This window comes from Bos indicus, chromosome 5, assembly GCF_029378745.1.
Source record: "Bos indicus isolate NIAB-ARS_2022 breed Sahiwal x Tharparkar chromosome 5, NIAB-ARS_B.indTharparkar_mat_pri_1.0, whole genome shotgun sequence".
NCBI lineage: Eukaryota > Metazoa > Chordata > Mammalia > Artiodactyla > Bovidae > Bos > Bos indicus.
In genome coordinates, this window is record NC_091764.1 from 59,946,739 (window position 1) to 59,961,881 (window position 15,143).

General features: G+C 41.6%; 1 protein-coding gene across 13 annotated transcripts in view; it reads left to right on the top strand.

The window, feature by feature from the left end:
• TESPA1 (thymocyte expressed, positive selection associated 1) overlaps nt 1-14,641 on the top strand; it is a 38,216-nt gene extending 23,575 nt beyond the window's left edge. For 4 of the 13 annotated variants that reach the window (XM_070789547.1, XM_019961106.2, XM_070789555.1 and 1 more), the window contains 5 exons: nt 2,588-2,796; nt 4,544-5,349; nt 6,899-7,007; nt 12,843-13,021; nt 14,450-14,641. In XM_070789547.1, coding sequence (XP_070645648.1) covers nt 2,588-2,796; nt 4,544-5,349; nt 6,899-7,007; nt 12,843-13,021; nt 14,450-14,533 — 1,387 coding nt within the window. In that variant the 3' untranslated portion in view covers nt 14,534-14,641. The other 9 variants (XM_019961105.2, XM_019961107.2, XR_011566643.1 and 6 more) reach the window with 8 other exon arrangements.
• The last annotated feature ends 502 nt before the right edge of the window (nt 14,642-15,143 follow it).

The window sequence follows — 15,143 nt, forward strand, 5'->3', positions numbered from 1 at the left end:
CATTAGCAATGATGAACATCTTTTCGTGCCTATTGGCCATCCATATGTCTTCTTTGGGAAAATATCTATTCAGGTCTTCTGCCCATTTTCTAATTAGGTTCTTTAATTTTTTGATATGAGTTGTATGAGCTGTATATTCATTTTATATTAACTCATTATCAGTCATATCATTTGAAAATATTTTCTCCCATTCAGTAGGTTTTCTTTTCATTTTGTAAATGATTTCCTTTGCTGTGCAAAATGTTTTCAGTTTAATCAGGTCCCATTTGTTCTTTTTTGCTTTTGTTTCCTTTGCCTTATGAGACAGATCAAAAAAAAAACTTTGCTGTGATTTATGTTCAAGAGTGTTCTGCCTGTGTTTTCTTCTAGGAGTTTTATGGTTTCTGTTCTTATGGAACTGTCTTTATCCATTTTGAGTTTATTTTTTATATGGAGTAGGAAAATGTTCTAATTTCATTCTTTTACATGCAGCTGTCCAGTTTTCCCAGCAGCATTTGCTGAAGAAACTGTCTTTTTTCCCATTGTATATTCTTTCCCCCTTTATCATAGATTACTAGACTATACTTGCATGGGTGTATTTCTGGGCTCTGTTCTGTTCCATTGATCTGTATGTCTGTTTTTGTGCCAGTAGCATACTGCTTTGATGACTAGCTTTATAAAAGAGCTGTATCTGAAATGAGCACAAGTCACATCTTCCCCCAGAGTGTGCTGGGAACTATCACCTTAGTGGAAAGTGCAGCTAGAGATCAGGGGTGAGGGCGTTGGCTAGAGCCAAAGTTAGGTGTGAGCCAGGGCTTCTGTGCTCAGTGACTGACAGTTCCCTATCCAGGGCAGGATTGTGTCCTAAGTTTTTGGACAGGATTCCTGAGGGTCAGGTCTGAGCTGGTTCCCTTCTCTTTTAGTGTGTGGTCTCCCCCATCCCAGCTTTGGTACCTGTGCCCTGGAGGGGAACAGTGCTAGAGCCAGAAGGGCCAGAGCAGGTACCCAATGCAAGCTAGGTTACACTCTGGAGAAATTCTGGCACATTCAGTTAGAGTTTCAGCCCGTTCTTGATCCGCCTCCTCTGGGAGCAACAGTAATGGCTGCCATCACCCCTTTCAGATGTAGTGCCAGGTCCAAGCCAGCTCCATCCCCCACAGCTACACACTGTCTTCACAAATAGTGGCCTCCACCCTAGTGGAGCACTGCACTAGCAAGTGAGAAGAGCTGGAGTGATGCTCGGTGTAGGTTTCAGGAAGCTGGCCAGAGCCCCAGACACATTGAATCTGCTTCCTCATCCCCGTTTCAGGAGTAAGCAAGTGTGTGCATAATCTTTGCAAGCACAGTTCTTACTGCCCTCCTGTTAGTCCTACTGGTTTTCAAGCTAGCGAATGGGACTCCTCTGCCCAGCATCAGACTCGAGGGCTCTGGTGCCCAATTTGTGGTTTGAACCATCCATTCCCCAGGGAGGATCTCTGAGCCTCTGGGACCTCCCTCCTCCTCTGTGTCCCTTCCTAGGGATACAGATCCTGACCTGATCGTTTCTCTTCTCTTCCTACCCACTTCCATGTAGATCATTCTTTATAGCCTTAGTTGTTGAAGAGTCTTTCTGCCAGTCTCCATCCAGTTTGTTTTCAGCAAGAACTGCTCCTCGTGTGGATATATGTTTTGGTGTGTTCACTGAGGGCAATGAGCTCAGCATCTTCCTTCTCTGCCGCCTTGATCTCCTTCCTCCTCAGGGATCTAGTCTTATGAAGACAATTCAGATAAGGAAACTCGGGATCATGGAGATGAAATTACCAGTTAGGAGGAACGCACAAGAATAGAGCCAGGGATTCCAATTATCCAGCTTTTACTTAAACAAGATGATTTCAGTTTGGAACACCGGCATCCTTTCTGAAGAGATTAACAGTGATTAGTCAAAGCCTCAAATAATTCACAGCTCCCCTACTCTCACTGATGTTTGGAATGTAGTGTTAGTGAGCTCTTGTGTCACCAGCCTGGTACTGCAACGATTTGCACAGAGATGGATGTTGGAGAAAGTGTTTGATCTACAGATGCAGGGATTCTATCCTGAAATGTGCTACAAACAGGCCTACCTAACACAGCTGTATTGATAAAATTTTATCCTCAGGGTGAGAATAAAATGAGTTCTATGTTGCTTACACACTTATTGCCTGGTTGTTCCACCAACCACTGGTGCAAGCTGGTAAGCAAGTGACAAAGCACGTGGCAAAAGCCAGCTATATCTTATAGCAAATGGAAACTGACTGGTTAATAACACAACCACAGATCATTTTGCAACTATACTGATTTTGGTTTTTCAGATCCCTCTCATAGCAAATTTTCATTCATCTGTAATCATTTTAATCAGTCATTTGAAGTACTCTAATAGAATCATGTTCAATTTTTAAACCAAGGCCAGATTGTAATTCCCAGGTTTCAGACAGAGAATTTAGATTCAGAGAAGTGAAAGCTTTTCTGGGTTGCAGTGGTAGATAGAGAAATGGCCAGAAAGATATCTCAGTGTCCTGACACTTTTATTAGATAGTCTGGATTATCCTGCTTCTCAAAGCTTCCTGTGTTTACCCAAACCCCCACTTTTCAGCATCTCAGAGATTCTGGACAAGGTGCAAGAAGATGCGGAAGATGTTCTTTTCAGCCTGGGCTTTGGTCAGGAGGACCACAAAGACACTTCTCGAATTCCTGCTCGATTTTTCACCACCCCCTCTCAAGCCAAAGGCATTGATTTCCAGCTCTTCCTGAAGTCCCAGGTGCGGAGGATTGAGATGGAAGACCCTTGCCTCATGCTGGCCAGTGAGTGTTAGCACAGACCCGTGCTCTACTTCTCTCTCAACCTCCAGACAGTCATAACAGGGATCAATGGCTCTAAATCCTACTTTCTCTTGGTTAGCTTCTCTTCACCCTTTGTCTCTTGTGTCTGTTTCTTCCTTGTTGTCTTCAGTGAATGGAGAACTTCGAGTTCTGCTTCTCTCTCTTGAAGAGTTTTCAAGAGACCTGGTATCACAGTGACTTTCTTTTAGATCTTCTCTCTTTTTGCTGACTCAAATTGGACTGGTATCTTTAAATCTTATCACCATTTTCTATTTCTCAGTTGGAATTAGTGAATGTTCCCCATTTATAGCCATTACGTTAATACAATTTCCATTTAGGACAGAAGTTCTGTTAATTATGTTAAATTGTGCAGGAGTTTATAAAGCATTCATATTCTTTGGCTTTTCTTCCACAGAAGGAAGGGCTCAGAAATATTTAAGTAAGCACACCAGTGATCCTTATGTATAATCTTACCACATCTAGGGAAACAATGACTTAAGGTGTCCCAATTCCATACTGAAGAAAGATATGAGAGGGCTTCTCTACTTTGATGAGGGATGAAAGACTCTATTTTATTCTTTGTGTTAGAATATATTTCAAATAATATTCTTTTACAGCCCACCCCCTCCCATCATAATGGTGTTCCTGATAGTGTTGTTTCAGATCTTTTGTATCAGATTCAACTTCAAAATTTGGTAAAACTATACTCCTGAGCTCCACTTGCTGAAATAAGGATTTTCAGTGGAAGTATTTCACAAGCACTTTATATGATTCTTATGCACCCTAAAGGTTGAGGATGTTTTTGTTGAATGTATTTTATGTGCCAGGTACAGATGTTAAATTCTGGAAGAACAGCAGCTAGGCAAGAGGAACATGATCTTGCCTTTAGGACACTTATAGTTTAATGGGTAAATGGTTTATCACATGCTTTTCAAATATGGATGTGCATATGAATTATGAAAGGATATTGTTAAGATGCATGGGATACAGTCTGAGATTCTGTATTTACATAAGTTCCCAAGTAATGCCAATGCTACTGAACTACTGACCACACGTTGAGAAGCAAAGTCTATTAGAAATAATATAGTCCATCTAGATTTCTCTACCCTTGTCCATTGCCTACTAATTGCTATCTCTCAAATTTGCTTCTATCAAAGAAGATTTCCATAACCCTAAATTTTTCTTACTAAGAACACAATGTTAGTTTTGCCTTTTTTAGTCATGTTTGTCATCTAAAGCAGGGGTCCCCAACCTCTGAGATCTAATGCCTGATGATCTAAGGTGGAGTTAATGTAATAATAATAAAAACAAAGTGCACAATAAACGTTATGCGCTTGAATCATCCTGAAGCCATCCCTCTACCCCAAGTCCGTGGGAAAAAATTGTCTTCCATGGAACTGATCTCTGGTCCCAAAAAGGCTGGGGACTGCTGAAGCAAACATAGTGATAGAGGCCATTGTATACTGACAGCAGAAAGGATATGCTAAATCAAGATATGGAAAAGTTTCTCATCCTGTATAGAATTAATTTCTAGACTACTGGGGATAAAGAGTCAAAAAGTCAAGAAAGGGAATCCTAGGTCTAAGAAATCTAAATGGGAGAGATGTTGGTAGAGAAATTGGCATCTTCTTTCTGAACTTTGAGTTTTAGGAAAGCTATTGAAGGGAAAAATTGAAGAAGTAATTTTCTGATGACTCCTAGACTCATCATTTTCATTCCTTGCACTCAGGCAGGTTTAAGCAAGTGCAAACACTGGCCGTCACTGCAGATGCCTTCTTCTGTCTCTACTCCTACGTGTCTAAGACACCTGTCCAAAAGTTCACACCATCCCACATGTTCTGGAATTGCAACCCAACTGATGTGCCATCCATCAAGATTCTGTCCCCAGAGCCTGAACCTCACTCACCCAGAGAGCGTCTCCGGAAAGCCATCTCCAAAATGTGCCTGTACACATGCCCACGAGATAGGCTATCACCACCCGACCATACTCCCAAAAGAAACAGTTTAGACCAGGTGGTGTGGGAAGTGATGGACAGAGTGAGAGGAGAGAAGTTGGTCCTCCAGCAAGACTCTGGGTTTGGACCAGGCCCACAGGGAGATCCCGTGCCCCCTTTCAAGGGTACAAAACTGCCTACTTCTTCCTGTCCATGTGTCCTCTGCCTTAAAGAAGAAACACAGCAGGGGATGTCCACATGGCAAGAACCTTCAGAAACTATGGATTCTGACCTCAAAATACCATGTTGCTCACATTCTCTGCCCAGAGCAGATATACAGTGGAACACAGACTCTGCACAGGTAAAGAGAGAGCTGTGGGGGCTACAGGTGACCAGTAAGGAAGCCCATTCAGTCAAGGATGATGCCTTCTGGATAAGAAAGAGCAGAGCAAGAAGGAGTCTGTTTCAGAAGAATCCCATGGGCAAGAAGGTTAAATCACTGGATTTGTCCATCATCCAACAGAAATGGAAACAGAGTCAAGAGAGAACCGAAATGCACCGATCTCTAACTGAGCAGTGGCAGGACACTTTGGACTTAGAGGTGAGTGGGTTGAAAGTGAAGGAGAGGTTGGCATTCCTGCCCGTGAATTCTGGATTCCTGCCCTTGGGTTAAAATATATCTTCCTTGTCAGATATACTAAGTCTTTAATTACATTCAGAAACCTTTGAAAGTGGGTTCCCTGGTGGCTCAGATGGTAAAGAGTCTGCCTGCAATGCTGGAGTCCCGGGTTTGATCCATAGGTCGGGAAAATCCCCTGGAAAAGGGAATGGCTACCCACTCCAGTATTCTTGCATGGAGAATTCCATGGGCAGAGGAGCCTGGTGGGCTATAGTCCATGGAGCTGCAAAGAGTCGGATACAACTGATCAACCAACATTAATATAGAATGAAGGGGAAAGAGAAATAGACCCAGTTTCTTAAGAGCACCCAGTTTTTGTCACTATTTTTCTAATTCCTCTTCCAGGCTGATCTTCACTAAAATTTCCCATCAAACACACCTACCCCTATCATCTGTGGGATACACACAAGAGTAAAGATAAGGTCAGTTACACACTAGACTAAACACAATTATATAAAATCTCTTCTACCTTGGCAAGTATATAACCATGAAGACCTAGAAGTTCAGATTCAAATCTAGAATTCTCACTCTTAGGACTTCAGCGCTAGAACATGGCAGTGTGGGCAGAGCCATCCCAGCCCTGGCCTATCTCTTTCTCTTCCCATACCTATGTCTGTCCTGCACCATAAGGGATTTTGCACACCATGTGTGAACACCCCAGCTGGCATATTCAAATGCCACAAAACCCCTGCATGTGTGCATGCACGCTAAGTCACTTCAGTCATGTCCGACTCTTTGCGACCCTATGGACTGTAGCCTACCAGGCTCCTCTGTCCATGGGATTCTCTAGGCAAGAATGCTGGAGTGGGTTGCCACGCCCTCCTCCAGGGGATCTTCCTGACCTGTGGCTTGAACCTGCATCTCTCACATCTCCTGCATTGGCAGCTGGGTTCTTCACCACTAGCGCCACCTGGGAAGCCCCCACAACCCCCTACCAATGCATATAACCATCTACCAGTTATCATTCAGGCCTAGAAGTGCATACCCTAGGAAAAAGGCCAATCTTGAGAGAACAGACACCAGGCGAAACCAATGCATTTCCCTGAAATAGGCTTGGGGCCATTGAGTTGCATTTGGGGAGGGGATTGTGGGCATCCAGAGCATGGTCTAGAAGGGGTAGTGCAATATCAAAGTGGACACATTCTCTCAGTCCACTGATTCTTCAGCCCATGAGCTCTCTAAAACTCGGGATTCCTCTTGCCTGGGTCTATAGACAGTGCTATGATCAAGTGCCAGAGTCTCAAGGAAAATCCCTCAAACCCTTGCCACAAAGAGAAGCGTGGTGATTTGCAGTCCTGTTTGCATGTGTGTCACCTCTCACTGAATGTAGAGCTGGCCCTGCCTTCCTCACTGCCAGGCTCCTACCACAAGAGAAGAGCCCAGGTTTCTCAAGTACACTCAGCCTCTTTCCCCTATAGTCGCCTGCTGTCCTGCACTTTCCCCTGCCACTGGTTCTGACTGAGTTCTGCAGGGATCTTGGTTACAGGTGCAAAGCAACAGTGAGGAGGAGGAGAGCCACTGGCCCAGCAGACCTGGACACCACCACCTCTGCCAGACTTCTGCTGGCGAAGACTCCAGAAGTAAGTGAAGTGGATCTCTCGTCTCTCTCTGTCTCTCTTGGTTCTCAAACTGGGCTGCACATTGCAAGCACATGTTGAAATTTTTACAAATACTCATAATGAAGTGTCCCACATCCTGCCTTCTAATTTAATTGATATGGAGCCCAGGGACTGAGTTTTTTATTGTTAAGCTCTTAGGTAGGGTGATTCTATTATGGCTGGATAAATACTTCTCTAAATCAGTGACTCTCAGACTTTAGCATCAAAATCCCCTGGAAGGCTTGAGGCACCTCAGATGCCTGGGTCCTCACTGCCAGAGTTTCTGATTGAATAGGTCTGGACAGGGCCTGGGAATCTGCATCTCTAACATGTTCTCAAGTGATGTGGATGTGGTTGGTTTGGTGATTACAGTCTGAAAACTGTTGTCCGGGGAGAAAATTCTGTATTACCCTAATATTCAAATATAGTCTACAGAATAGCAGTTTTAGCATCATTTGGGATATTGTTAGAAATGTGGGATCCCAGCCCTTCCCCGTCTTAGATCTGATGAGTCGAATTTTACTGAGACCCTTAGGTGATTTGCTTGCACATTGAAGTTTAAGAAGCATTGTAGTTTTGCAGCAGGTGAAAACCAACCATGGATATTTATGCCCTCACACCTGCTTTTAGCTGCTTTCTAATCAGCCTAAATCATAGGACTGAGGCAAAATTCCTTAATGTGTTCATTTAAGCTATGAGGTCCATCCTGCAGCTTGGGTTAGGTATACATAAGCTTTCCTTCCCTCCTCAAAGAGGGACCACTAATATTATATAGGTAGTTACTGCAGCTAAAATGTCTTTCCTCTAGATGTGAATTTCAAGCATTAATTCTTTCAGAGGTATTTTTTATTCTTTTTAATTTTAGCTAAAGATTTGTATTTAAACTAAGCAGAAATTAGTCTCCTGGTGCTACAACTGCCTGTCCCCTAGGACCACAGAGAATATGGCAAGAGTAAGAACTGAAATCTCTCTTGAATTAAGTAAATGAATCATCTTGCTTGGGGTTCCCTCCATTTTGGATGTTTTATTACTATTTACTGTACTTCCTAGTCTGATAATAATCAAATTGTTGATTATTAACCAGTTGTTAACCAAAATTTTGATTAACACTGAAATTTCATTGTTACTGGTCCTGAATCACAAAAGTCTTTATGAGACTAACTCCTTTAATTCTTATTATCTGTGGTTTTAGGGCCCTAGTCACTTTATTTTCTCTTGTGCCCATTACCTTTATCTCCAGGTACATAACTAGTAGCTATCAGTCACACACAAAAGAGGTAAATATCAGAAGCAGCAATCTACTATGTGCAGTTGAAAAAATTTAGGATATGAAGTCAAATAACCTACCTCATACTAGCTCAGTAATCTTGCAGAAATCAACTTTTGTTTGTTCCTATGAAACCTTTCAAGGAGTATGTGAAAGAAATGTGATTTATTGGAGTAACGGTTATGATGTTGCTGCTGTAGATGATGATGATATTTTAGGAAAAAGTAATTATGGGCATAAAATATTTAGATCAGTGATTCCCAATCTTGCAAGCTTTTTTAAAAAAATATATTTTATTTCCTGGATTCCACCTAATAGAATTAAATATAAATCTCTTAGATTTGAACTTGGGCATTATTATTGTTTATTCTTCTTTAAAAGTTTTCCTAGTGATATCAATCATCTATTGTTGTATAATAAACCACCCAAAATGTAGTGACTTAAAGAAAAACTTACTTATTATTTCTATTTTGTGGGTTTGCTGGGTGGATTCTTCTGCTTGTCTCATCTGATTTCACTTACGCAACTGCTTTTGGCTAGTTGACTGGGCTGGATCTGGTCAAAAGTGGGCTCGCCCTAATGGTGCTGACCTTGGACCGAATCTTGGTGCTCACTGTCAGCCAGGTACTCTCTCCATGGGGGTTGAGTCATTCTTCAGTAGTCTTAACGGAAGAATGTTCAGCAAAAACTGAAGTTGCAATGCCTCTTTTTAAGGATATGTTGTAAGTTGTACAATGCCCCTTCAACCACATGTTATTGCTCAAATTAAATTGCAAAGCCAATCTAGATTCAAAAGGAAGGAAAACATGCTTTACTTTTTTAATAGGAGTGGCAAAGTCACACTGTGAAAAGGCATGTGGAATGGGAGGGTTGTTGTGGCCATGTTTATAAACAGTCTATCACAGACAGTGATTCTGGCACCCGGTGAGGGTTAAGAACAACTAGTTTAATTAAAGGGCTTTATCCTCACATATTAAAGATACCCCAAGGGCAAGCTCTCATTCTAAAGCTCACTGAGACTCAGCCACAGCATACAAAATTTGAAAAGAAAATTAACTGCCAAACTTACCAAATTCAAACAGAAAACATGGAGTATATGCACCACAGCTAAGCTTCACTGCCAAAAATTTTAATTTACTCTAAAATACAAAATTCTGATCAAGTGTTATTTGTCCAGCAGATGTCAGCCTCACACAAGCAAAAAATAATGCCAAGATGTCCAGCAAAGCAGGCTGTGCAGAATCTATATGACTATACTTTTCTACACAATTCATGAAATACCCAGCACATCAGTTCCTCTCTCAAACATGTCCCATCTTTGGCTAGAAGTCAGGTATACAGAAAGATTGGAATTGCTTTGCCAGAGAAGAAGTTTTCAGGAGTTACACATTTCAAATAAGTAATAGATTCTATTTTCTGCTAGGGTAATAGGATTTCATTATAGGAGGAGTTATTGTGGTTAGAGATGCTGTATTTCACTTATTCTAAGATGTACATTTTTCTGTATTTGAATATGTCTGAAATAGAATGGGTCTAACAATTGGCATTGTTAACCAATGTAATTGTAAGATATACAGTTTTGTCCTACACACACACACACACACATATACTTGCCTCCTTGAAAATAATTATAAGCCTTACAAACAATAGCTTATCAGATTCAGTGAAACACAGTAACTTTAGAAAAGAAATCAACCCTGAATATTCATTGGAAGGACTGATGCTGAAGCTGAAACTCCAATACTTTGGCCACCTGATGCAAAGAGCTGACTCATTAGAAAAGACCCTGATGCTGGGAAAGATTGAAGGCAGGAGGAGAAGGGGACAACAGAGGATGAGATGGTTGGATGGCATCACCGATTCACTGGACATGAGTTTGAGCAAGCTCTAGGAGATAGTGAAGGACAGGGAAGCCTGGCGTGCTACAGTCCATAGGGCCACAAAACGTTGGACATGACTGAGCGACTGAAAAACAACAACAACAAAAATAATGTTTCGAGAAGGGGGTGTAGTGTTCAGTAACATATGTCATAAAATATCTAGTAGGAAAGACAGTGCAACGATACCACTAGATTTTCCACTAGAAAATGATTAGGAAACTTGATAAGAGTATTTTTATTTATGTGACAGGGCTTTATAATATTAATGTGAAAAATGAATAGGAAACTATGCAAGCCAAGTAGATAAAAGGGTCAAGAGTCTCTAAGGAGTGTTTTTTTGTGTTTTTTTTCCCTAGGATGATGAAGTTTTAAGCATGTATATTTGCTGGAGGAAAAGAATCAATAGACTGTGGGGGACCATGGTTCAGGAGGGTAGGGAAATGATGATGTGAGGTCAGTGGAGAGTGGGAATGAGCTGAGATCCAAAGCACTTTTGGAGGGTTCAGCCAGGGACTAAGATACAGATCTTTGAGATGAGAGGAAATGAAAAAGGACAGGCGTGACTAGTTACATTGGTCATCTGGAGAGGAGGTCAAGAAATGTATGCTTACTCTTTTCTCCCTTTTTCCTGTCAGGTCAGCAATAAAATTGTGAGGCAGGAAATCTGAGGAAGATCATAAAGGTTTGAGATCACCACTACGGAGAAAGGACAAGAATAATAGAAACATATATTAGTAGTTGAATTGGTGAATAACGGTGGGCCTCAGCTCAAGTTGCAGAACATGGATTGGCAATGGTTTTGTCATTTTCTCCAGCAGTGCTCAGTAATCTATACAAAAGAATAAGAATAAAAGTATAGGTGATCGTTTTATAACTCTAAACATTGAGTTCAATAGAAAGTCTACATCACATGACTCTTTGATGTCTCTGCTGCTGCTGCTGCAAATAACTTTAAAGATCACTTGTAGTAGCAAGAAACATTTCCCCAGGTAGGGTATGGAAGTTTCTACCAACCCAGTGCCTACAGTTGTCTCAAAGATGCATGATGTGACAAACAACCCAATCAAAAATGAGCAGAAGACCTAAATAGACATTTCTCCAAAGACATAAAAAGCTGCTCAACATTGCTAATTATTAGGGAAGTGCAAATCAAAACCACAGTGAGATATCACCTCACATGGGTCAGAATGGCCACCATCAAAAAGTACAAATAAATGCTGTAGAGGGTGTGGATAAGAGGGAACCCTCCTATACTGTTGGTGGGAATGCAAATTGGTGCAGCTGCTATGGAAAACACTAAGGAGGTTCCTTTAAAAACTAAAAATAGTATTACCATATGATCAAGCAATCCTACCTCTGGGCATATACCCAGAGAAAACTCTAATTCAAGACAATTCATGCACCCCAATGGCACTACTTAAAATAGTCAAAACATGCATACCTGCTAAGTCACTTCAGTTGTGTCTGACTCTCTGCAATTCTACGCACCATAGCCAGGCTCCTCTGTCCATGGGATTCTCCAGGCAAGAATACTGGAGTGTGTTGCCATTTCCTTCTCCAGGGGATCTTCCTGACCCGGGGATTGAACCTGCATCTTTTATGTCTCCTGCAGTGACAGGCAGGTTCTTTACCACTAGTGCCACATAGGAAGCCAAAACATGAAAGCAGCCTAAATATCCATGGACAGATGAACAAATAAAAAAGATATGGTATATATACACAGTGAAATATCACTCAGCCATTAAGAAGAATGAAATAATGACATTTGCAGCAACATGGATGGATCTAGAAATTATCATACTAATTGAAATAAGTCAGAAAGAGAAAGACAAGTATCATATGATATCACTTATATGTGGAATCTTAAAAATGATACAAAAAAACTTACTTACAAAACGCAAAAAAAACTCAGATATAGAAAGCAATCTTATGGTTACCAAAGGGAGTAATGAAGGAGCAGGAGAGGTAATTTAGGAGTCTAGGATTAACAGATACACACTATGTGTGTATGCTCAGTTGCTCAGTTGTATTTGACTTTGCAGCCTCATGGACTGTAGCCCGCCAAGTTCATCTGTCTATGGAATTTTCCAGGCAAGAATACTGGAATGGGTTGTCATTTCCTACTCCAAGGGATCTTCCCGACCCAGGAACTGAACTAGTTCTTGTGTCTCCTGCATTGGCAGGCAAATTCTTTACCACTAGCACCACCTGGGAAGCCCAATACACACTATACTATACATAAAATGGATAAACAACAAGGTCTTGTTGTATAGCACAGAGAAATATATTCAATATCTTGTAATAACCTATAATGTAAAAGAATAAGAAGAATTCATCTGTGTGGGCTTCCCTGGTGAGTCAGTGGTAAAGAATCCTCCTGCAATGCAGGAGACCTGGGTTTGATTCCTGGGTTGGGAAGATTCCCTGGTGGAGGGCATAGCAACCCACTCCAGTATTCTTGCCTGGAGAATCCCCATGAATAGATAGAGGAGCCTGGTGGGCTACAATCCATGGTGTTGCAAAGAGTCGTACACAACTAAGCAACTAAGCGCAGTTATATAATTGCATTACTCTGCTGTACACCTGAGGCTAACACAACATTTGTAAATTAGCTATACTTCAGTTTTTTTTAAAAAAGCATGATGTGTTTCTTTTACATTTCCATTGCAGGCTTTCACCACAACCACAGCACATTCTCTGACAGCAGTGACTTCACAGAAAAGCCTAATTCCCACCTCTTCTCACAGGAGGCTCTACAGCCTCCAACATCCAGCTCCTGCTCCCTGGCCCTGCAAACTCCTGACCTCAATAAGAGAAAAGCAAGATGGTACACCAGACAGAAGACCAGAGTGAGAGACTTGGAATCTCCTCCTGATGCTGTCATGAACAGCATGCACAGAGATAGAACTTAAACAGTCGCTTCATTTCTCTGCACTTTGGTTTTTCTATGTGGGTATTAGAATACATGATCTATATGATATGAACAGTGGTAACCTGGACAAAGAATTTTCTCTCAAGCTTTGACACTGCCTAGGGCAGTTAGTAGATTTAAGGATAACCAAATCTGAGAAACAAGGGTGCTACTGGAATACTCTCAAAAGGCTCAAGCTAAATAAGGAAAGACAATTCCCACTTTCAGGCTCTGAAACCTTGGTGCAATCTACAGTGGGATTCCCTCAGACCCTCTACTCATCCCTCCGTGCTCCCAGTTAAATTCCAGGAAGTCTTCCACTGTACCAATGTCCTGTTTTTCTTCTTTTTTATTTTTAGTTTATTTAATTGGAGGATAATTGCTTCACATTGTTGTGGTGTTCTCCGCCGTACATCAATGAAAATTAGTCATAATTTTATATATATATCCCCTCCCTCTTAATCCTCCCCCACTCCATTCCACTCCTCTAGGTCATCACAGAGCACCAGGCTGGGCTCCCTATATTAAACAGCAGCTTCCCGGTAGTTATCTATTTCACACATGATAGTGTGTATATGTATATTCATATATATGCATATATATATATGCTACTTTCTCAATTTGTCCTGCCTTGCCCTTCCCTGAGTCCACCAGCCCATTCTCTATTCTGCATCTCCATTTGTTCTCTGTAAATATGTTCATCAGTACTATTCTTCTAGATTCCATATATACATGTTAATATACTGTATTTGTTTTTCTCTTTCTGATTTAATTCACTCTTTATAAGAGGGTCTAGGTTCATCCACCTCACTACAACTGACTCAAATTTGTTCCTTTTATGGCTGAGTAATATTTAATTGCAGAGAAGGCAATGGCACCCCACTCCAGTACTCTTGCCTGGAAAATCCCATGGACGGAGGAGCCTGGTGGGCTGCAGTCCATGGGGTCGCTAAGAGTCGGGCACGACTGAGTGACTTCACTTTCACTTTTCACTTTCATGCTTTGGAGAAGGAAATGGCAACCCAATCCATTGTTCTTGCCTGGAGAATCCCAGGGACAGCGGAGCCTGATGGGCTGCCATCTATGGGGTCGCAAAGAGTCGGACACGACTGAAGCGACTTAGCAGCAGCAGCAGCAGCAGCAGCAATACTCCATTGTAAATACATACCACATATATCTTCTTTATCCATTCACCTGTCAATGGGACATCTGGGTTGCTTTCATGTCCTGGCTACTGTAAATAGTGCTGCAGTGAACACTGGGGTACATGTATCTTTTTTAGTTGTGGTTTTCTCAGGTATATGCACAGTAGTGGGATTCCTGGGTCATATGGTTGTTTTATTCCTATTTTGTTTTTCTTCTTAAGGCCCCATCTGAGGAGATCTGCTTGGAGCCTTCCCCCGCCCAAAAACCAGCTTCCACCTGTATCCCAAATTTTGGATCTTCATAGGAAAAGAGATGAGTGGGATTCAGAATCCCTCCTCTTGGCCATTGCAAAAAATGTGCAGTATTTTTTGCTGGCAGAAAATGATACAAATAAAAATGTTTATTTTTTCAATTGGAGTATAGTTGCTTTACAATGTTGTGTTAGTCTCTACTGTACAGTAGATCGGCTACATGTAGACATATATCCCCTCCCTCTTGAACCTCCCTCCCACCCCGCCCCCACCATCTCACCCCTCTAGGTCACTACATAGCTCCCTGTGCTATATAGCAGGTTCCCACTAGCTATCTGTTTTACACGTGCCAGTGCACATGGCAATCCCGACCTCCCAATTCATGGCACTGCCCCTCCCTGCCTTGTGTCTACATGTCCATTCTCTATGACTGTGACTCTACTCCTACACTATAAATGGGTTCATCTGTACCATTTTTCTAGATTCCACATACATGCATTACTATAGGATATTTGTTTTTCTCTTTTGTTAAAAGATATATTTATTTGTTGCATTGGTCTTTGTTGCTACACTTGGGCTTTCTCTTGTTGTGGCAAGTGGGGCTACTCTCTAGTTTTGGTGTGTGGGCTTCTCATTGTGGTGGCTTCTCTTGTTGCAGAGCAT